The 25,103-nt window shown below is 43.0% G+C and overlaps 1 protein-coding gene across 2 annotated transcripts in view; it reads left to right on the forward strand.

Moving 5' to 3' along the window:
• Positions 1-25,103, forward strand: part of LOC126336608 (uncharacterized) — a 41,918-nt gene that overhangs the window by 10,112 nt on the left and 6,703 nt on the right. For both annotated transcript variants that reach the window (XM_050000474.1, XM_050000475.1), the window contains exons 4-5: positions 9,391-9,618; positions 16,779-16,935. In XM_050000474.1, the coding sequence (XP_049856431.1) occupies positions 9,391-9,618; positions 16,779-16,935 (385 nt within the window). The remainder of the gene's footprint in view (positions 1-9,390; positions 9,619-16,778; positions 16,936-25,103) is intronic.

A 25,103-nucleotide genomic window follows, 5' to 3' on the forward strand; every position in this document is an offset into this window, starting at 1 on the left:
AGGACACTGGTATTAGCTTCGATGCGAACTGCTATAAGAAGCTAGTACAAATGTTACCATCTGCTGAAAGCAAATGATTCGTTTCGCGTCGTGCAATGGTATGCTCACTGCCGAGTTCATATGGTACAACTTCGTTCAAACAGAAATGCGAGTGGGAAGAAAAACTGAATAGCAAGAACATTTGAATGTAAACTCGTATAACTGATTTTAAAAAAAGCAAGTAATACACGTACTAACAGTACACGACAAGCATGTGGCACGCAGAGGTCTACTATATGAATAAATAAATTAAACCAAGTTCAGTATACGCTGTCCAGTCACATTAATACGACCATCTGTGAGAAGCCTGAATCTAACTTCGGCTACACTGGCCACTGCGAGACGTGCAGGGATAGTGTCAATGAGGTTCTGGACGTACCGACACGGATGTGCCCAGCGGCACTAGGTTTCTCGGTAGCGGATCCATGGCGTGAACAGCCCGATCGCGGGGATCCCACATATTCTCGATTCGGTTTGCAAATTCCAGGCTTCGTCGCCGAAGAACAGCAGTCAGCGTGGGTGGATGAACGAGGCGCTAGTTGCGGGGGTCCATACGCAGCAACTTTCGTTGAACGGTCGTTGTGGAAACACTTGCATCCCGTGGACGGTCGGTTGCCCAACAGTTGCACGTTTGTTCGCCCGTACACATCTCCACAGACGACGTTCACCCCTGTCATTTATGGCCCGTGTTACACTGCAAGGGTGCTGCAGGTGGGGTCTTGCTATGGAAAGAAATGGCATCCCAGACCATTATCACCGGTTGTCGGACAGTATTGCGGGCGACAGTCAGGTTGGTATCCCATCGCTATCTGAGGCGTCTTCAGACACGTCTTCGCTGGTCATTGGGGCTCATTTCGAAGGGGGCTCATCACTGAAGACAATCCTACTCCAGGCAATGGGGCAGCAGGCTGAAGACGTTCTGGACAGCGGTTGGATGCCAACGTGACTGTCAACCGCCCTACGGCCCGACAACCAAGAATTATGAACTGGGATGACATTTCTTCTCATAGCAGGTCCCCTGTGGTCGTCGTCCGAGCTCCCTTACAGCAAAACTTAACATCGGTGATATTCTACGTCTCGTTTGATTACCATTCAAGCCACCCTGGGCTTACATTTCGACAAGATAATGCCCGCCCACACACTGCGAGAGTTTCTACTGCTTGTCCTCGCGCTTGCCAAACGCTAGCTTGGCCAGCAAGGTCACGGGGTCTCTTCCAAAGTAATAATGCCTGGAGCATTATGGGCAGGGTACCGCAGCCATTTGAAGATCTAACTCGCCAGACGCGAACCAACGCGTTATTGACTTGCTCAGTGTGTGAAGCTGTTTTCCTTGAATAAATCACCCATTTTTTTCTTAATTGTAATAATTTGTTTGTCTGTACACGTACATCACATGTATCGATTTCCGTCCCATTCGGATTATTTCTTCGTAATGCGTCTTTTTTTTCGTCCTGGACTTTATATTGTGTGTGTTTTATTCATTGTTGATGACTACGCCCCAGGACATACAAAACTGAATGTAAATTTGTACACTTCACTTTCCTACAGCTTATCGTATTTGCATTAATACGCTTGTCATTAGGTGCAGTTAGGAACGCAGAAGATACGTGGTCGCTTAAAGCTGGAAAGGTAGCACTAGTTGTACTGTGGAACTACTCTGCTCTCTTTTTGCCGTCCCTGCCGTTAACTGTTGCCGAAGGAAAGAATATCTCCCAACAACGAGTAACACGCTGCCCTGCGGAGTTAATATTAATGAGACCCCGCAGCAGGACTGAACGCGTGGGACGGGGCGTTCTGCAGGAACGAAGGCTTTACAGGCGTGTAAGTTACACCCAGCGCCGGCAGATCATACCTTGACCTTATGGAGCTATCTGTGGAAAACAGATTGGGAGAAGTATCGCCGAGGCTGCCAATTACAGTGAGAAAACGCAGTTGCTATTGATTTGTTTATAATTACTCAAATTCTAAAAAAAAGATTGTACTGAAAATCGAATAGATTTTCTCGCTGCAATCAAGGAACGTGATGAATGTCACAGGGTCCCGAGTGGAATGTATTATTTACTTAACTGGTATGACTCGGTAACAATATACTTTTAATTACGAGCTCCTCCTTCAAGCCGTGAGCGCGGACACCGTCTTTTGCTTTGTGACCTGCATGTCGTCAACAGGACACTCTCCTGGCCGTATTACGGATTTTCCAGACCGTAGAGCTGCTACTATTCGATCTAGTGGCTCCTTCGTTGGCCTGAAGAGGCTGAGAGCATCCCAGTCCAGTCCTCTCGCCAAGGAAGAATCTCTGGTAGCCCAGTAATCGTACCCGGGTCTCCAGCATGAGAGTCAATCGCGTTGACCACTCGGCTACAGAGGCGGTCCCTGTTGTTTTAATAGTTATGTTAAATATAGCACATACCTGATGCCAGGTTGTAGCAGATACGTGCTGCTTTCGCACGTTCATCCCAGACCCCACGCCCTAGAAAGACTCTGTTGACCGTTAAACGATAAACACGAAGAAGAATAACAAATATTGAAATTTTACTCGTTGTGCGTATACAGGGGATAGGAAGGTTACGCGATTAAATCCCAAACTGGTTTGGGATATACAGGGCGCGAAATTCAGTACACAGAGCTCCCACTTTTGGTAGCAACAATCAGGCACTGAGTTGGTCTGAGATGGAATGGTAGTTACTGGTGCTTCAACTCTGCAGCAGAGATCATCACTGGAAACGGCTGTGAATGGTAGGGTGCCATTCATTAGATAACTCGTGAGCAAATGTTTTCATTGGATGGGAGATCTGGAGAGCATACTGGTCAGAGCAACCATTGAACACGGTCCATACTGAGGCTGGTAAGCCCGGCACTGCAACAAGCGCTTTTGCATTATCTTGTTGGAGATACCGTCACGGGTACATAGAAGATATGATACGAACCTTAGCACTTGAGCTGACCAAATTACTGGCCATGTGAAACAGAGGTACCCAACGGCATTTCATACTATCACGTCAGGTGTTGGATACTTATAGCGATGACGAATATGATCTAGCGACGTTCGTCTCCTCGGAGCCTCCCCACATGGATAAGTCCAGGTTGACGATGTACGCATAACGGAGACTGGTCGGTAAAGATGAAGTGTTGTCATTCCTGTCACTAACGTTGGCATTGGGCGCACAACTCGCAGCGTCACACTACGCCGACAGTCTATGGTGCTCCAGACGATGTCACATTATCCATGTGGATATCTTATCTCACTGTACAGAAGCCCATTTCCTAACTCAAGGAAGCCGAAGTGGCTGTACAGTTCTCTAGGACCCAACAAACAGTACATCTGTCCTCTCTGGGCGCTAATTGGGAGGGACCATAGAGATCCTGTAAGGCCTTGAGAATAGTCTCCTGAACACATCATCTGTATTCGCATCACAGTCGTGGATTCCTGACCAATAGGAGCAGACGACAGGGCACGACCTGCTGTATGCCGGCGCGTGCTGGAAGTCTTTTCTCCTTCAGACACAAGGGATAACACGGTCGTTGGACAATCAGTCAACATCTGAACGCTATTTCTGAAGCAAAAATCAGTTGAGCAGTGTTTCTCTATATACAGAATTTAGATGGCGTTCTGTCATCTACTTTAACCAGTTGCGCTGAAATGCTATAAGTTATGCAGGCTGGTCATGATCAGTCTGGAAAGGTTGTAAGAGTCTTGCAGGACAGGTTGTGCTGAGAAATAACTGATAACAAAAAAATTCAATGCGCTGATCCGTTTCCGAGATAATTAGCATTCAAGTCAGCCAGTCAGGTCGTTGTGCGAGCAAATTAAAGAGATCTCACCTAAGGTGAGAGCGATACAAAAACGGGGCTGTAGTAAGGATCGATACAGAGCAAGAGGCTAAGCGTTCACATGCGCTATCATCTATGCTATGAGAACGACTGACTCTAGTTGTGTGTGTCTGGCGAACCGTTGAGAATTTCTGCGCTCGACGGCCTGACTGGCTAACTTCAATGCAAATTAATTCGGCAACGGCGCCACTTATCTAATTTTATTCTTTAACAACTATTTCTCAGCACAGCCTATCCTGCAACATCTTCACAAGCTTTTCTCGCTGTTTATGTGGATCCTGCATATCCAAACGAGTAGTAAACATGATGGCAATTTAACATTTGTTGCAAATCCGTATTCATAGTATTGTACGAAGTTTAAATGCTTAGCAATGTACATGGATTAAACATTTAGCACGCCGATTAGCAATAAAACACTGAAAGCTTGGAATTCATTGGTGAGCCTCAGTCTATAATTCGTGGAAGAATAACGACAAGATACCGATACATAAATTGGATCAATTTCGAGTTGCGTCAAACACTCAGCACATATGCACAGCGGCCAACAACAAGTCGCTGAGACAGCGTTTATTTACTTTAGGGCCGAACTTGATTTGTTAGTTACAAGTGCCATAGAAAATTTGAACGATTTTTTTTTGTCGAAATGATATGGAACGATTCACTTTACAGAACTAGTTAAACGTTAATGAACATGTTATTTTTCTGCAGTACTCAAGCAACTACACTTAAAAACTCTTTTTTATTTTTACTTGTTTGCAGGCCACGAGTTTTTAAATACAAAAGGCGTTCGAAAAGGTTTCCATAGCCGTCTCTAATTTTTTTTATTTTTTGTAGGAGAAGAATGAAATTTTTTGTGAACATACTTGGAACATTTAGCTATTCATTGAGCCTACTCGATGTAGCCTCCATCAGCTGTGACGCATCTGGCCCAACGTTCTTTCCATGATGTAAATGCATTTGGTAAAATTCTGGGGATTCACTTTTACACCATCGCTTGACACAGTAAATAATGTCTATCTCACTACCAAATGTTTAACAGCGCAGGTGACCCTTCAGATGACCAAAGAGCCAAGTCCGAATTGTAGGGGGATGAGGAACAATTTTCCAACTCGTTTTCCTGATTTTCTCCTGGTTCATAAGGACTGTATGGGGTTTGGCATTGTCATGGTGTAGTCTGATGAGCTGACCCTGAAGCTGTGGTCTGTGGGTCTTGGTGGCACGTCGCAGCTTGTCCAATGACAAACAGGAACGGCCCCGGTTAATTATGGAGCCAGGTTCCAAAAAGTCAATGAAAATGACAGCACACTGATCGCAGAAGAAGGAGGCCATCACCTTTCGGCCTGCTGTTCGGGAAAGTCTTGGTTTCTTCTTCCGAGGGGAACCAGGATGACGCCACTCCATAGATTGAATTTCTCTGTCAAGTTCGGACAAAAAGAACCATGTTTCATCCTGGGTAACGACGCCGTCAAAACACTGTTTCCACTCTTCAGTAAAGGTCTTCGTGACACCCTGGCACACATTAACATCATTCGTTTTCATTTCTCTTGTCAATAATCTAAGCACCCAACGCGCACAGATATTTATGTAGTCTAGTGACTGTACCAGTGATACCACACTACCCAATGACAAACAAGTTATTTCAGTAAGTTGTCGTGTCGTCACACATCTCTTATTTTGGATGATTTGATCAATGGTCTCCTTATTCACTTCACTCACTGCCGTCGATGGTCTACTGCATCGTGGATTATCCAGTAGAGAGAAATCACCTTCTTTAAACATCTGCAACCACAGCTGGACACTGTTGCGATCCACTATGTCCTCCCCCTAATTAGGGAGCAACTTCCTGTGAATCGATGTGGCAGAGTCATCGCCGGTTTTGAAGAGCAACTCCATCACCGACCTTTGTCGCAACCTTACATCTACTTCACGATCCATTATGGCTCACCTGTAAATATAAGAAAATACTTTTATACACCAACTTATAGCCAAATGTTCCAAGTATGATCACAGAAATTTTCATTCTCCTCCTACAAAAAAATAAAAAAAATAGAGAAGACTGTGGAAACTCTTTTTGGACACCCTTTGTATAAATTCTGTGGAATAGAAGGACCTTTGATAACGAGTAATCACTATTCTTCTCAAATCGAGAAGAAGATTGTTTATGACGAGTTTTGTGTATCTAAATTGAAAGGTGGAGTTAAAATGTCTAACTCCTGGAGTAGGTACCTACAAGATGACTGTGAGTGAACATTACATATTATTTTTACTGCTCGCTTTTACGCAACCAATAGTTTCTTCCTTAGCAATGAATTAACTGGGCAGGTAATTCTGTAAAACATAACTGAGTTCAAATATGCCAAATATCGTTATATATTGTTTTGCTTATTTCCACGACCAGCAACTATGGAAAGAGCAAAAGCAGTAGTACTTAATTCCTTATGCATGTCTGTAATATGCTTTCTCCGTTTCAAGTTTCCATCAATGTGAACACCCAAAAATGTGGACCACTGTACCATGCTTACTGACTCCTGCTCATACACTACATCACTTGTAATACTATACAGAGCTGGATATAGTGGTTTCCTCGAAATATGGCGAGAGTCTACTTTTAGAGAACCACTTAACAATACTTTGAAACATATCATTCGCGATTTCTTTTGCTGCTTTCTCTCTAATGCGGTTTATTTTAACACTAATATCATCTATGAAACGTACCACGTCTACTAAATGATGTTAAATGCGACGTTTTTCATGTAAGTAAAGATTAGAAATGGATCCAAAATTGAACCCTGTAGGGATTCAATTGCATTCTTGTTCTCCCTCCAGACACTAACATTTTCTCTCTTTCTTTAACATTGTTTGAATTAATCAGCACAAAGTGCTTCATTCGGTTTGTTAGGTTATGATTCAAACCAGTTGTTTGTAAACCCATAGTTCAATACAACTTAAGTTTCTCTACTCAAACGCCTGAGGAAGACCGCAAGATACACTGAAGTGACAAAGTCATGGGATATCGATATGCACATTTACAGATGGCAATATTATCGCATATAGAAGGTATAAAAGGGCAGGAGATGTCATTTGTACTCAAAGTCATTCATGTGGAAAGGGTTCCGACGTGATTGTGGCCGCACGAGGGTAATTAACAGACTTTGAATTCGGAATGGTAGTTGGATCTAGACGTGACGGTATGGAACATTTCATTTCGGAAATCGCTACGTAATTCAGTACTCTCAGATTCACAGTGTCAAGAGTGGGCCGAGAATACCAAGTTTCAGACATTACCTCTCACCGTGGACAACGCAGTGGCCGACATACTTCACTTAACGACCGAGAGCAGCGGTGTTTGCCTAGAGCTGTCAGTACCACCAGACAAGCAACACAGCGTGAAATAACCACACAAAAAATGTAGGATGTACGACAAACGTATGCATTAGGGCAGAGCTGCGAAATTTTGCGTTAATGGGCTATGGCAGTCGACTGCCGCCGTTTGAGTGCCTTTGCTAAAAATATGACATCACCTGCAGCGCCTCTCCTGGGCTCGTGACCATATCGATTGGACTCTAGACGACTGGAAAATCGTAGCCTGGTCAGAGGAGTCCCGATTTCAGTTGCTAAAAGCTGATGGTAGGGTGAGAGCGGGGCGCAGACCCCATGAGTCCCTGGGCCCAAGCTGTCAACAAAGTAGCGTACGAGGTGGTGGTAGATCCATAATGTTGTGGACTGTGTTTGCATGGAATAGTCTGTGTGCTCTGGTTCAACTGAACCGATCATCGACTGGAAATAGTTGTGTTCAGCTACCTGGAGGCTGTTCACAGCAATTCATGGACTTCATGATCGCGAACAACGATGGAATTTTTATGGGTGAGAATGCGCCATGTTACTGGGCGAAAGTTGTTCGCGATTGGTTTGAACAACATTCTGGAGAGTTCAAGTGAAAGATTTGACGATACAGATCGCCCGACGTGAATCCCATAGTACATTTATGGGATATAGTGGAGATGTCAGTTCGTGAATAAAATCGTACACCGGCAACATTTTCGCAATTATGGACGGCTGTAGAGGCAGCATGGCTCAATATTCCTACACGGGACTTTCAGCAACTTGTTGTTTCCATGCCACGTCGATTTGCTGAACTACACTGAGGAAAAGGAGATCGCACACGATATTAGGAGGTATCCCATGACTGACGTCACCTTAGTGTACCATCCAACTCCTATGGTAGGATGAAAAAAGTACATTATGTGTGGTCCATATGACTGGAGGAAGTTGTGCACTCGGCGTGCTGTGACCGAGCGGTTCTAGGCGATTCAGTCCGGAACCGCGCTGCTGCTATAGTCGCAGATTCGAATCCTGCCTCGGGCATGGATGTGTGTGTTGTCCTTAGGTTGGTTAGGTTTAAGTAGTTCTAAGTCAAGGGGACTGATGACCTCAGATGTTAAGTCCCATAGTGATTAGAGCTTCGACCATGAATATAATAGACTGGCCCTGACGTCATTTTCGTGGCTCCAACATCTCTGGGCTGAAGTCACGTGAATGTTGGCAAAACATGGTTGTTTCGTGTTGCGCTTTGTCGGGGGATATGGTATTAGATTTCACGTGTAAGTGTTTCTATGGTAGTGCAGATGCGTTTATTGAAATCTGCTGAAGTGACTTTTATATGTTTTTCACACTTGAGATAAGAGTATCACGTAAATTAAAGTGTTGAAAGTGATCCCTGTAAAGTCAGACTCATATTACATTTTGGAAAGTATCTGTGATAATTCGGTTACAGAAGTATGTATAACTGTTTCTCGTTCCTACTCATAGGTTCCCTAAGGATGAAAAAAACCGAAGGCAGCTTTGGATACTGGCCCTGAAGCGGAAAAACTTCAAAGTCTCACATTTCATCTAAAATATCATTTTTTTTAAACTGATATTTTAAACTTTTGTAAAAATAGTGGTAACTAAACCTTTGAAGTGCACCTAAAATTGATACTCTGAAATGGACCTGCTCCTAAAGTCGGAAATTTTGGCACCTATAGTTGACATAATTCCCATATCACATTTTCTTTTATAAGTGACTAGAGCTCAAAACGGAGCGAATCCAATGGTTAAAGTTTTGACACGAGCCCACTCTTACCGTTTAAAAATATTTTAACGACATTTTACTTTGATTGATAGGTTATAGTAATTTCGTCCCGCTGCCCACCAGAGTGGCGTTCGATGTATTTGTTAGATTTTATAAATGGTACTGTGAACAAATACAGGTCAAATGTAGTTCTGGCATAATTTTTCGCAAATAAAAGTAATTTTTAGTGGAAGCGCTTGGCAGTCAATTGAGAAATGTGGGGAAAATACGATACAAACATAGGATGGCAGACCTCTGATTTGAAATCTCGCCACGTTTTGCCAACAGTCACGTGGTTTATGCTGGAGCCACACCAGTCCTGTAGCTTCTGCACAGCAAGGGCAGTCTACTAGTACTGCGGTCGAAGGCTTAGAGCGATTTTGAGCACACGGCGTCTGCTCGGCCTGCAGCCCTGTCCGCGCATGCAGAGATGCGGAGACCTCGCGGTTCGCGTCGCTGCCCACAGACGCGGGATGCGCCCTGTCCAACGGCCTTCTCACGGTGCACACGGCCGTCACAGCGGCCACCGGCATGACGCAACTGAAGCAACTGCCCGCGCACTGGCTGCAAGTCACCGAGGACATCATGCGTCGTGTTCACGAGCAGCGCTCCGCCATCGCCGTCGACTTGGCGCATCGGTCAGTACTTCAGTCTGTCTGTGTGATCCAACAGGGAGCGTTAGGTTATTTCCAACTTGTACAGAAACTGAAATGTACAGGATGGCGGACGAAATGTGGTACCATTTTTGCCGGCCGGAGTGGCCGAGCGGTTCGAGGCGCTACAGCCTGGAACCGCGTGACCGCTGCGGTCGCAGGTTCGAATCCTGCCTTGGGCATGGATGTGTGTGATGACCTCAGGTTAGTTAGGTTTAAGTAGTTCCAAGTTGTAGGGGACTGATGACCTCTGGAGTTAAGTCCCATAGTGCTCAGAGCAATTTGAACCATGTTACCATTTTGTTTTTGAATATAAACTTTATTGTCAATACAATCTGAAAGGAACATATACTACAATGAAGAACCGTCCATGGAGATTTGTTCTAACTCAGCACAGGCTTAATATGTCCACAATTTCGTTTCCTAACATCCTTCAAACGAACACTAAAGTTAGTGATTACCCTACGGCACATGTCTTCCGTAATTTCACTGCAAGCTTGAAGAATAAGTCTTCTGAGCTCCATTAAATTCCACAGCTTCTTGCTACTGCCTTGCCCTTCAACACGCAGTGGTTCATGCAAGATGGAGCAAGGCCACATACTGCCAACACTGTGTTGGAGTTTTTACACGAGCATTTCGACATGCGGATCATTTCACTCAGGAATCCAGGTCGCTTCAATGACGAAAAAAATTGGCCCCCAATAGTTTAGACCTCAATCCATATGACTTTTTTCTTTGTGGGTACCTAAAGGAAAAAAATTTCCTGAACCACCACGTGATTTAATGGAGCTTATTCTTCAAGCTAGCAGTGAAATTATGTAAGACGTGTGGCGTAAAGTAATCACTAACTTCAGTGCTCGTTTGAAGGAAGTTAGGAAACGAAATGGTGGACGTATTGAACATGTGCTGAGTTAGAACAAATCTCCATGGTCGGATCTTCATTGTAGTATACGTTCCTTTCAGATTGTATTGACAATAAAGTTGATATTCAAAAACAAAATGGTAACACATTTCGTGCGCCACCCTGTAGTTATTCACACTCCAGTCACATTAATATGACTACTGCCCATGTTCGACGTCAGCGTGGAATAACGACTCACAAACGACAGGTGGCAGCACTAACGGTGCATGAAGTATATATTTATGTAAATACTTCTTTCAGATTTTGTGAAAGTTCTGCAAAACAGTGTGCAATATCTGTCGTACTGTCATAAGCTGAGATTTTCCAAATGTACGTTTCATTGTCCAGATTTTGATGTTTCTTTTCTTTATTGTCTAACTTGTTCTAGGTACCAATCTTTTCTTGAATATTTCCACGTTCTCCATTTTTGTACTGTTTCCTCTAAGCTTGCTTCATGTACCTCGTCCCACTCTTTTATTTTTTTTTCTTAGTAAATCTACTATTTTCTTTCCCTCTTTACAAATAACTTTCAGGCTTCGTCGTTTAATATTATTATAATTGTTATAATAATAATTATTATTTTTAATTGCGTTTAGGAAAAGCTTTTGATTATCTTGAACGGAATACACTGTTTAGAATTCCGAAGCACTACACATAAAATACAAGGAGCAACAGTTAGCAACGATTAGTAAACTAACCAGACGGCAGATATAAGAGTTGGGAAGTGTAAGAGGGGCAGTAGTTGAGTAGGTACTGAGACAGGGTTGTAGCCTATCCAGCTTGTTCCATTCCTTTACAGCAGGGAAAGCAACGAAAGAAAACCAAACAGAAATTAGGAAATGGAATAACACTTACGTGAGACGACATACGATTTTTAGTTTCGCCGACGACACTGTTACTCAGTGAGAGACAGATAATAACTTGGAAGATGGGCTTATAGTTGCACATCAATAAAAATGGAGAGTTATCGAATGAAGTTAGATGATGGTGATCCAGTTAGGTAAGGAAATGAATATTCTGGAGTTAGTAGGTGAGACTTACTTTCCGGGCAGCAAAAAGATTGACGACGGAAGAAGTAAAGATGATACAAGATGCTGAGTGGCATTAGCAAGGGAACCTCCTGAAAAAGAGGAACGTGTTAACACCTCATATAAGTGAAAGTGTTAGCATGTCTTTTCTGAAAATATTTGTCAGGAGTGTAGCGTTCCACGATAATTAAATGTGGACAGTAAAATGTACAGACATGAAGAGGATAGAAACTTCTGAAATACCATAGCGCAGAAAAGTGATGTAGATAACGTGCGATGCAGATAACTTTGGTAGACCATATAACTGATGAAATAGTACTCAACCGAACAACGCAGCAACAGCATCAAAAGAACGAATTAAGCGGCTGGCTTCAAAGAATAATTAATTTGGTATCGCAGTTTGGAGGACAAAAATTGTAGAGGGTGACCAAAGCATGACAAATGTAAGGACTGTCTATGTCTGCATCTACATATAAACTCCACAAGTCAAGCTTGGTGCATGATGGTGGGTACCTTGTGCAACTTCTAGTCAGTTCCTGTCCTATTCCACACGCAGATAGAGCGAGGGAGAAGCATCTTTCTATGTGCCTCCATATGAGCCCCAGTTTCTCTTGTCTTATCTTCATTGTCCTTAGGCGAAATGTACATTGGAGGCACTAGAATCGTTCTGCAGTCAGCTTCAAATGGCGCTTCTCTAAATTTTCTCAGCGGTTTTCCTCGGAAAGAACATCGCCTTTTCTCCATGAAATCGCATTTGAGTTCCTGAAGCATCGCAACTGGGTGCGGAGTGTAGTCGTAAGGCAGAGATGAAGACCCTTGCACCAAATGCACTAGCGAGGAGAGGTGAATGAAACTAGTTTTTGGACTAATGAGCATAGCTGTACCGACGTCGTGGCGAGGTAGGCCGCTGCAGAGGCTACAAGCACAGAGGAGGAGCAAAAAACTGAGAGAAAGAAAAACGAGAAAGGAAAACGGTTTAAGAAAGAAGCGGAAGAGGTACGTGACTTCTCGTACCCATACTGTAACTGCTTCTGCCTATGAGACGAAGCCTGCGAGTGTAAATGTAGGGTGTTATTCAGTCGAAGTAGCATCACAAAGAAACGGCTTCTACCGAACAGACATCTATCGCTAACAACATTGTTCTTTGTCCATACAGCTACCGCCTGCACAGCATGCTCGGGTCGCTGCTGCTGCTTCGGTATGGTGTCGCAAGGCCTCAGGTGTAGGCGAGAGGCTGCTGAAGCAAAAAGCTATTCTTTGATGCTATGGGTTAAAACATGATTATCCAAACATCGAAATACGAGAGACGTTCCAAAAGTAGCTCTCGTCATTGTTTTTCACACAGAAACGTTATCGCCAAAAAACAAATTACAACATCGCGACCTATACGCCTTGCGCTATTTTTGGACATAGTCGCTACCGACATTGAGACATTTGTCATAGCGTACAGTCAGTTTGAAGAACGACTCTGGTAAATTCTGGTGCCCTGAGATGCAAGAAATTATTTCACTTCCTGCTCCGCACCAGCTATGGTTGGGAAGTGACATTCGAGGGTGCGGCTTTTAGTCGAGGGAACAGGAGAAAGTCCAACAGGGCAAGATTGGGCCTGTAGGCCAGGTGATGCTGTCTCTTCCATCCGAAATGATGAATCTCATCCTGTGTGAACCTTGCTGTGTGTGGTTTGCGCTGTCGTCCAAGAGCACAGCACCTTCACACAAGGACCTTTTATCGAATGCCAGATCTGTGTTTGCGGAGGGTGTCGCAGGAGCAAGCATCATTGATGGCATCCTGCTGGAGTAAATCAAGTAGAATCACACCTTTCGCGTCCCAGATCACTGTGCTCATAATCTTTCCTGCGAAGGCTGACACACTGAATTTTCTCCTAGCTGGTGAACTGGGATGCTACCATGCTATTGAAGCGACCTTGGATTATGGGATAAAGTGATGCATTCAAGTCTCATCGCCTGTGATGCGTACCGCGCCAAATGATAGAGGCTGATTCCCATTCTTGGATTCTTGTGATCCGAAGTCAGGTTTCTCGGCACCCATAACCTCGGCCACGCCAGTCTGCTGCCACTCTTTCTACTTCGGCGCATGATTCATTGCTCCTCAACTGATGCCCCTTCAGTTACTGAACCATTAACGGGTGTAAATTCTTACGGCATTTGTTTGTGTCACTGATATAACACATTCTCTTTCAAAAACAATGACGAAACTTACCTTCGGACCGACGCTCGTAGCTTTGACCATACGAGTATTCATGACAACTGCAGTAGCAGCAGCATCTTGTGAAAGCAGTTTCAGCAAATGAAAAATGAAGAAAGGTCAGATCGAGTATAAATCAAAGCAGACTGTCAGACGTAGCTCTCTCGCCGACAGAATACGACACAGCTTGCTAGATCCCCTCGCCTCTAAACTGATGTTGTTATTTCTCAGCTTAGCCGCGAGTCCATAGAGGGTGGTATATGTGACGTACAGTATAACTGGTCAGCATTTCCACCCGCAGTGTGCGAGTGTAAGTCGGACCTTCCATGATCCGCCTTGGTGGGTCGTGTCGTCGGATTTCCTCCTACCTGTGCGCGGTGCAGCTCTCGTAAATGTCGTCCCGTGCAGATTCTTCATTGGCGCATTGGATGTCTCTGTCGGTGGAAGCTAATTATCTGAAATTGCTTTGGGGTATCTATTTACTCGAAATTAACATTCAGAATGCCGTAATATCACTTTTATTCCTATTAGATCAATAATGAAACACTAATGTCCCAAATTACTCGTAACCGAGAGCATGGCCACCATCGAACAAGACAGGAAGAGCTCTTAACGCCGACTGCCGACTTCGGCGCTCAGTCCGTGTCTCTTACTGGTTTCGTCACAGTTCGTGGATTTCCAGTCAAATTCGTACTTACTAAGATATGCATTTGTTAATGAACGGGTGTGAATTTTAACGAGGCAAAATTATGATACATAGTTTTAAACATCCAGAGGCTCCTCCTAGTATTCATGTTGTCATAAATGCCTTTAATTATTAAATATAAATAAACAAAATCGGTGACTTTGGCGCCAAGATGGCGGTACTTCCCGCCATGTGTATTTCCCAGGCTGACTGACGGTTGTTGCTACGGTCCAGCGCCGAGCCCCACCCCACTACGCGCGACATATGGTCGCTTCGTCACCTAGCCAGCCAGCGTGAGAAATGCTCTCCGACTCAAGCCGGTATTACACGACAATCCACCGCAAACGGTACTGGTCTAGCGCGTCAGCCATCTAGCGGTAGAACTGGAGAAACTACGAAAATTAGCAGACGCATTATCCGCGCGCCGGAATAGAGAACAGTTCTAAACTGCCGTCAATCGGTGCACGCGCACTAAGCAGCGATAATTCGCACATGCGCAGAAGGGGCTATTGCAGTGTTTTCTGCTTGTTATTTGCTTACTGCTTGGTGGCTAGTAGCTCATTTCAGATTTTCATGTTGGGAATTTTCCGCGGTTTTTTTTTTCATTAGCCTAAGTAGGTTTTCATAAACGGAGAGAAAAAACTTTTTTGCCGGTAGATTTTCTATTATACTAGCTGTTTGTGAAAGCGCAATTTCTATTGATTACTTCGTATTCTAGAAATGAAATGGAGCAAAGAGGCGTTAAGCGTCTTAATTGAGGCATACAGTGAGAAAAGGTGTACATGTGACTCGCTGTATCATAAAAGATACGTCGGAAATTGTTTCTTTCTGAGCAATATGCATATAACGCCACACGATGATTTTCGATTTGTATCGTAATGCCTTAGCTTATGAAAGTTCATGTTTGTTTCGATTGCATCTCTTGTTGATTCAGCATGCCAGAAAAGAGAAACTGGCAGTGATCGTCGACAAAGCACGTGCATTTTCGGCCAGTAAGACAGACGAGGATCGAAAAACTCTGAGGAGCACTTATATACCGTATATTCAAAACTTGGAAAAATAACACAATTACACCTTTAAGTACTGTTCCTTTCAAGAGTTGCAAATTGCAGTGCATACATCCACAACAACTTTTGAAATGGTGGGCTGTGCTATTCTGTAGCTAAAAGCCAGACTCAAAAGATTCCCCATTCGCTAGGAAACGTAATGTTACAACCAGCCTGCAACATAACAGGGCGTTTACCGGTATTTTATCAGTGATCTTGGCTTATATGATCACAAAACGTATAAACATATAATTGTTACCTTCGAGAAGGTGAGATAGCCTCCCTCATGACTGTGTCACACTTTCTGATTCCATCTTCTATGACAGACTGGAGCTTCTCGAAACAGGCCTTGTCAATCCTAACGAAGTTCCGAAATTCTTGCGAATCATCGGGCTTTCGTTCTTTCATTAACAGTGAATATTTTCCCCTGCCTTCGTCCCTTCTTTTCAGCCAGGGTCAAACCCAACAATGTCTGACTTTACGTTTTCGTCGCAATTCTGCCCTAATTCGAATATTTACTGTCACTGCCAGGGCATTAACTCCAAAAACAAGTGGATGCTCCACCTGCAATATGGTGCATATATGTAAATTTCGACATAGATATACCTGTGTAACCAAGTGTCGCAAAATAAAACTGTTGAGTATGTAATTCAGAACAGTGCTAACCTATATAAGAGAAAAACAATTGCTTAACAAATAATGGTAAAAACAATTTCTTATTAAATAGGAACCTTGAGTTCACAGAAACAATTTGAAAGTATGACGTTCCAGTGTGTCATAAAGTTGCCCTTGAGTTGCAAGCGGTAGAAAGGACGATTTTACGTAATACATCAGACAGTTCTATTTTCTTTCCGCCCGTATTAACTGCAGCTCGCGAATCTCATCTGCTGCAGCGCATGCGCGCTAGGTACATCCCGCGTGTACGGTGTAATAGGTCTGAAGTGAACCAGTCTGTAGTTACAGGTATGCACGTTAGGGACGCTAGTGCATAGCTGTACTGTTTAGGCGCATTGTGTAATACGGGCTTCATGGCCGATTACGGACTACAGCACTTCCTAACTATCGTGAATACGTCCATAAGAGACATTAATTTATTAAAAATGGTAAAAATGTCTTCCTCATGTAAGAGGCACCTTACAAGCTGCTGAACTTGACTTCAGTGACACAAATCAATTAGTTCGCTTCGATCACAACAGAGAAGTGAAAAGGAAAATCACAACAAGAAAATGCTATACGCGTGCAGGTTTCGTAATGACTGAGCGTGTGATCTGGTGCCGCAGGCTGGAGGAGGCGCACCCAGAATTCCGCTGCAAGGACGAGGCGCCTAACCGGGCGTTCCCACGTTACTGGAGCTGCGGCGTGCTGCTGGACAACTACCTCAGCCTGGCACTGGGCGAGATGCCACCGCGGTTCCACCTCCATATCGACCACCTCAAGGTTTGTCACTCAGTTCGCAGAGGAAGAATATCTGTCATCGCCCTGCACAGTATCCGAGGTACAGGCGTCGCGCGGCAGGGTACGCGACTTTCACTAACGAAAGAAGAATAGGCATTCGATCACCCATTTCGGAATAGTATCTGAGCGAACACTCCAAAATCGAGACGTTCCTGCGTGCATTCTGAATCACGAGCGATCGCCTTCTAGGATTTCCGTCAGTCTTAGCTGTGTCTCTTTGCTTGACCCTGGCTGATAGTAATTAGCCTCTGATGGTTTTAGTAGCAGTTCCCAAATCCTACTGAGATGAGAACCATGTCCACACGGGGCTGTAGAGTGGAGCGAACTGGCAACGAAGAGGATGACTACGAGGAGAGATAATGTGGATCGGGATTCTTGGCTCTGTGTCAGTTGTATACATGCTCACCTGACAGCCTCAGAGTTTAGTGCAACAGTGTTTCATGCACTGGCTCCAGTAGTTAGAGGGGCTGGAAGTGAGTGAGAGGTGCGGTAACACCTGTGTACCCTCCCACATCCCTCACGTGAGGGAGACATTGTCAGACAAACACAGAAATGTGATGTAATAACTTCATAAAATAAAACATCTATACACTACTGGTCAAAAGTTTTCTATTGCCCATGACAAAAACTATGTATTTGTTTTAATATACAACCACATCGTACAAACTAAATAGACCAACAAAATAAGTGTTTTGTCTCTCAATCGTTAAGTACAATACAATAAGATTTAGATTTTATCCTCTTCAAAGTACAACCTTTTGCCCTCAGAGGGAAAGCACAAATTCTTGGAGTTATGGAGACAAGATTTTGTAATGTTTTGGCAGACATTGCAGTCCACCAAGTCTTTAAATTATTCAATTAATCTTAACATTAGATAACCTCACTTTTATGACCTCCCTGTCAAGTTTATCCCGTAAGAGTTCAGCTGGATTTAAGTCAGGTCATTAACTTGGCCAAATCATATTCTTCATTTCCCCATATTTTTCTTTTCTATTGACATATCCTCATCACAACCTAAAAGCATGTTTTGGATTGTTGTCCTGCTGTAGTACAAACCCACGACCAATAAGTCTCCTCCCAGATGGAGCTGCATTGTTGATCAGTATACTGTGACAGCTTTCCTTCTTTAATGTCTCTCTTATTCTCACTAGATCACCGATTTCATCACCTGCAAAACGTCCCCACACCATCGTCGACCCTCCACCATGTTTCACCGTTGGCGTCACGTTGTGACTCTTCGTTTGTTCTCCACGAAGTCGACGAACAAAAACATTCGACGAGGCTTCCAGATACTTAAAACTTAGATTCGTCCATGACCGACATCTTGTACTACTGTTGCCATGAATAACACCATGGACCAATGCTGCGAGCACCAGCATTTATGTTAATCAACCTGTTTCAATATTTTCCTTATGTTCTTTGCGTAATAAATGTTGTTGGCGGCTATGCAGCCCTTGAAACATTGTTCACGAAGATGGCTTTGTACTGCTGAGACGGAGACTGAAGCTGCTTGAATACTATTTACTTCCTCGCGAATTTCACGTGCAGTACGAATTCTCTGATGTTTATTCTGTCCACGTGTGACCTGATCTTCCCTCTATTCTCTTACTTTCCAGGTGGAAAAACACTTGCATTAGTACCAGTTTTCTTGATCAGCTGCAATGTGTACATCGCTGTAGATGAAGCTAATCCAACTTTTGTTGGTATTGTCTTACTAGAATTGCCTTCCTGGTACAGAGTTACAATTACGGCATATTTTTCAAATGCAATCTCCTGTAAAGTAATGTGAACTGAATGCTACATAGACGGTTGAAGGAATGAAGCTTATTCCAATGGAACCGTCTTAGAAAAGGCACGTCAGTGTTGTTGCGGATAGGCATCAACACCCCTCTATGTGAACAACCAGTCAGGTAGCTGATAGAGGCGCTTGGTCCTTATATGGGTAAATTTGTTTTATTATCAGAAGGGGCATATGACAAAATATTCACTAACCACAAATCCATTACTGTGATAAGTGATAGAAAATTTTTGAGTGGTAGTCTAACTGAACATAGATCTTTAATCATATGAACGTATGTTCATCATATAGTGTATCTCTAACTTAATTATGATATACTAATACACTGATACATTACCATAAGTAAGATAGTGGTAACTAACAAAAACATTAACAAAACGTAGCTGAAAAATATCTTATTTTGTTGAGCAGAATAAATGTGCAATCGAATAAGAATTGGTTATCATAAACGTAACTCCAATTGGCTATAGAATCTAAGCAGCAGGGCAAAATTCTATGTCCACAAATGAATGAAAATAAACAGGTTTCCCATTCAGATCAACAGCGGTGAGATAGTAATTAATGGAGATAACAACTGAAGCGGTCGGCGGAACACAGTGTTAATCTTCTATATATTACGAACTAACGAACCCACCAACGCACTAGAATTGCTAAATATGTATGGGAACTGGATACACTACTCAGTCTGTGGTATTCCTGGGAACTGTCAGGACGCAAATTTCCACTCCACGCCTCGACTTTGCCCACTTTTAAAGACCTCGACATTATAATAAAGCATATAGAATAACAAAGGAACATATCTCCAGAAGTTCTTGAGTGATGTACTTCAAATTTTACGTTCTATTCTTACAAATAATCAGGCAGTCGTGGGAAACATACGTGTTTAAATAAAGTTGTACGGGTTTTCAATTAAACCGCATGCAATAAAGAGAATGCTGTGCTGTAAAAATAAGCGATTTCGTTTTTCTTTTCATAGCTGGTTTTAACTGCGATATCATGACATTTAAACCGTTAGACCAACTGTTTCTACCATATTCTGTATAACGTTTCTGGATATATATTCAAAAATCGTATTTGCAGTTTATCGATATTTAATTGGAATACTACATCCGCATAATTCAAAAATGCAAACATTCAGCTGGTGTTACCTTACCAGTTCAATTTAATCTAGCGTACTTTAAACCCAGCTGCGAGAAAGAAAACAAAAACACAAATTTTCACAGCACAAATTTTTTTCCCTCGCAGTCGGTTTTAACTGAGAATCTGTCCATTGTTCTTCATTTAAAGCAAATAGGTCTACAAATTTTCCCAGGTTTGCTAACCACATTTCCCCTTTATTAGATTAGACCAGCTGAAAAACTCGACGTTACTCGGGCATTTATTTATTCCAGTCTCCTATTAGCTCACCTGTTCTTCCCCCCCTCCCCTCCCCCTGTCTGCCCATCTCTTCCTCCCCCCCTCTCTGACCATCTCCTCCTCCTCCTCTCTCTGCCCATATCCTCCTTCTCCTCTCTATGTACGTATCTTCCTAACCTGTCTCTCCATCCACTTCCTCTCTCCCTCTCTGTGTCACCTCCTCCTCCATCCCCCATCTTTCTGTCTTCCTCTTCCTCCCCCCCTCCCAGTTTGTCCATCTCCTCAGCCACTCTATCTCTGACCATCTCCTGCTCCCTTCTCTGGCGTTCGTCTCGTTATAACCCCACCTTTACACTCAAGGAGAGGTTGGTGGTTTTTACTCCTAGAGTATATTTTCTTTCCTGGCAGTAATTAACATTTGTACCAAGTTTGGCTGAAATTGATCCAGGGTCTTAGGAGGAGATATTGAACATAAGCTTATGTGGCATGTACTGCACACATGTATGTCTGATTCTCTGCTGCTTTACAACGTACAACTCCAGAGAAGATTAGATTCAGAAGCATGCCGACAAAATTGTTGGCTCTCGACAGAGCTCATTCTCGCAACTTGGTTGACACACTGAACAACTCAAATGAAAGACGAACTGTACTTCACCTACATCTACATCTACAGGACTACTCTGCAATTACAGCGCGGAGTGGCCACGTAGTTTGAGGCTCCATGTCACGGATTGCGCGGCCTCTCCCGCCGGAGAATCGACTCCTCCCTCGCCATGGGTGTGTGTGCTGTTCTTAGCATAAATTAGTTTCAGTTCGGTTAAGTAGTGTGTAAATCTAGGGACCGATGACCTGAGCAGTTTGGTCCCTTTGGAATTCACACACACACTGCAATTCACGCTGAAGTGCATGACAGACTGTTCATCGAACCACTTTCACTCTACAAGATGTTTGAAAGAGAATGGCCTGATCGGACGCTAATAATTACGAAACATGGAACGTGCTGGCAAAGAAATGTAAGTTGTTTGAGTGGACGTGGCCTTGAGTTTCAGAAAGTCTGCGTTAGATGCCAGGCAATGCGTCTTCTCAATTTGCAGTCAGTGAGAAGTAAGGCAGCGTCCGCTCAGCAAAAGGCATCTTGTGTGATCCAGTTCGCAAAGAGTGAGTCAGTGATTTCGGCCCCGCATGCTTTTCGTCACCGTTTTGGCATTGATCCACGTGCAAACAAAAACATTCGTCGTTGGAATCGCCAATTTGAAGAGGTAAGAGTCCAGATCTACCTCGTACTTCTTATGCCATTGTGCAAAGAATTCGGCAAACTGTTCAGCTGAGTCCAAGGAAGACTACTCGCCACGCAAGCACAGATATGGCAATGCATCATATGATTGTGTGTTAACGGGCCGTTTGGCCTATGAACAATACATGTTACAACTAGCGCAAGTTCTTCGGGTTGGTGATAAAAGGAAATGGGTTACCTTCAACAATGCTCTGCTAGAGGATATGAAAGACGATACATTTTTATCATGCTTAATTTTCAGTGATGAAGCAACATTTCATGTTAGCGATAAAGTAAACCGACTTAACGTGCGCATATGGGGACTCCAGAACCCTCATGACATTATTAAGCACAAAACAGACTCACCTAAAGTGAACATTGTTTCTGCCATTTCTCGTAGAAAGGTGTACGTTCATTTTTTCTTGGAGAAAACACAATGACTGAAATAAGCTATCTTCAAATGCTGCAGAATTGGGTTTTCCCACAACTTCAGGACGACTCCTATGACTTCTTTTACCAACAGGATGGAGCTCCATCATACTGACACAACAACGTATTTTTGTTTCTCAACGACACACTGCCTCAAAGCTGGATTGGACGCTTGGGTCCAGGAGACACTGCCCTGCATTCTTGGCCTCCAAGATCGCCAGAAATGACCCCATGTGATTTTTACTTGTGGTGATATGTGAAGGAAAGTGTGTTCACTCCAGTTGACCTCGTGATATAGAAGAAGTGCAGAACGGAATAACGGCAGACATAACCTCTGTAAAAGCAGATACATTGTGTTCATGACGAATTTAGCTATCACCTCTATGTTGTTCGTGCTGCTGCTGGTGGACACACAGATCATTTGTAATAGCGTAGCTGAAACGTATTTTGCAATTTATTCCATGATTTTAGTATGTTTTTATCAATAAATATCCACTTTTGAAATCAGGTCATTCTTTTTGATATACCCTGTTTTCCTTTGCCGTTCTACCACCGAACAGCGGTCGGGAAAGCGAACAGTTAAATCCTTCCGCGCGAGCCCACACTTCTCTTATTTTATTATGATGATCGTTTCTCCCTATGAAGGTGGGCATCAACGAAATATTTTCACATTTGGAGGAGAAAGTTTGAAGTTGTATCATATCTATGAAACTCTCTCCCCTAGTTCTCGACACTACAAAACGAGCTGTCCTTTGTATTTTTGCGCTATCCTCCGTCAATTCTATGTGGCAAGGATTTCATACCGCATAGCAATACTCTAGCAGAGTATGGACAAGTGTACTGTAAACAGTTTCTTTAGTGGATTTATAGCATTTTCTAGTTTTTCTATCAATAAAAGGCAGTTTTTGGTTCGCCTTCCATACGTATTTAGTAGAAATGACGGCCTTTAGATTTGTGAGATTTATCGTATAACCGAAATTTAACGTAATCCCTTTGGAACTCGTGTAGATGACCTCACACTTTACAACATCAAGAGTCAATTGCCGCTTGTCGGACTATATAGGTACCTTGTATACATCTTTTAATATTGATTTTGAACATGTAATGACATTACTACTTGGTAAATGAGGGAATCGTCTGCAAACACTCTAAGAGGGCCGGTCAGTTTGTCTCCTAAACCATTCAAATAGAATAGGAGCAACGAAGGACCTGTAACACTCCCTTGGTGAGCGCTAAAAGTCACCTTCGATTTGATCGATGACTTCCCGTCAATTACTACGAATTGTGACTTTTCTGAACGATATCAGGAATACAGTCGCGTAACTGAGACGATACCCCACAGGAACACAATTTGAATGGAAGCCGATTGTGAGGAAAAGCCTTCAGGAAATCAAGAAATATGGAATCAGTTTGAGATCCACTGTTCAAGAATCATGAAATAAGGTTGTATACATGGAAGAGGCGTAGAGATACTGGAAGGTTTCAGATAGATTATATAAGGGTAAGCAGAGATATAGGAACCAGGTTTTAAATTGTAAGACATTTCCAGGGGCAGATATGGACTCTAATCACAGGGAGAACATAAGGGAAAAATTGACTGGAATGGGGGAAAGAAATACAGTAGAAGAAGAATGAGTAGCTTTGAGGAATGAAATAGTGAAGGCAGCAGAGGATCAAGTAGGTAAAACGGCGAGGGCTAGTAGAAATCCTTGGGTAACAGAAGAAATATTGAATTAAATTGATGAAACGAGAAAAGACAAAAATGCAGTAAATGAGGCAGTCCCAAAGGAATACAAACGTCTCAAAAATGAGATCGACAGGAAGTGCAAAATGGATAAGCAGGGATGGCTAGAGGACAAATGTAAGGATGTAGAGGCATATATCACTTACAGAAAAATTAAAGAGACCTTTGGAGAAAAGAGAACCACTTGTATGAATATCAAGAGCTCAGATGGAAACCTAGTTCTAAGCAAATAAGGGAAAGCAGAAAGGTGGAAGGAGTATACAGAGGGTCCATATAATAGCGATGTGCTTGAGGACAATATTATGGAAATGGAAGAGGGTGTAGATGAAGATTAAATGCGAGATATGATACTGCGTGAAGAGTTTGACAGAGCACTGAAAGACCTGAGTCGAAACAAGTAGAGAACATTCCATGAGAACTACTGACAGCCTAGGAAGAGCCAGTCCTGACAAAACTCTACCATCTGGTGAGCAAGATGTATTATACACGGGAAATACCCTCCGATTTCAAGAAGAATTTAGTAATTCCAATCGCAAAGAAAACAGGTATTGACAGATGTGAAAATTACCGAGCTATCAGTTTAATAAGTTCAATTTGGTTCAAATGGCTCTGAGCACTATGGGACTTAATGTCTGAGGTCATCAGCCCCCTAAAACTTAGAATTACTTAAACCTAACTAACCTAACGACAGGACACACATCCATGCCCTAGGCAGGATTCGAACCTGCGACCGTAATGGTCGCGCGGTTCCAGACTGTAGTGCCTAGAACCGCTCCACCACACCGGCCGGCGTTTAATAAGTCGCAGCTGCAAAATACTAACACGAAATCTTTACAGACGAATGGAAAAACAGGTAGAAGCCGACCTTGTGGAAGATCAGTTTGGATTCCGTAGAAATATTGGAACACGTGAGACAATACTGACCCTACGACTTATCTTAGTAGAAAGATTAAGTAACGGCAAACCTACGTTTCTAGCATTTGTAGACTTAGAGAAAGCTTTTGACAACGTTGACTGGAATAGTCTCTTTCAAATTCTAAAGGTGGCAGGGGTAAAATACAGGGAACGATAGGCTATTTACAATTTGTACAGAAACCAGATGGCAGTTATAAGAGTCGAGGGACATGAAAGGGATGCAGTGGTTGGGAAGGGAGTGAGACAGGGTTGTAGCCTATCCCCGATGCTATTCAATCTGTATATTGGGCAAGCAATAAAAGAAACAAAAGAAAGGTTCGGAGTAGGTAGTAAAATGCATGGAGAAGAAATAAAAACTTTGAGGTTCGCCGATGACATTGTAATTCTGTCAGACACAGCAAAGGACTTGGAAGAGCAGTTGAACGGAATGGACAGTGTCTTGAAAGGAGGGTATAAGATGTACATCAACAAAAGTAAAACGAGGATAATGGAATGTAGTCGAATTAAGTCGGGTGATGCTGAGGGAATTAGATTAGGAAATGAGACGCTTAAAGGAGTAAAGGAGTTTTGCTATTTGGGGGACAAAATAATTGTTGATGGTCGAAGTAGAGAGGATATAAAATGTAGACTGGCAA

Source organism: Schistocerca gregaria, chromosome 2 (assembly GCF_023897955.1).
Source record: "Schistocerca gregaria isolate iqSchGreg1 chromosome 2, iqSchGreg1.2, whole genome shotgun sequence".
NCBI classification, from domain to species: Eukaryota; Metazoa; Arthropoda; class Insecta; order Orthoptera; family Acrididae; genus Schistocerca; species Schistocerca gregaria.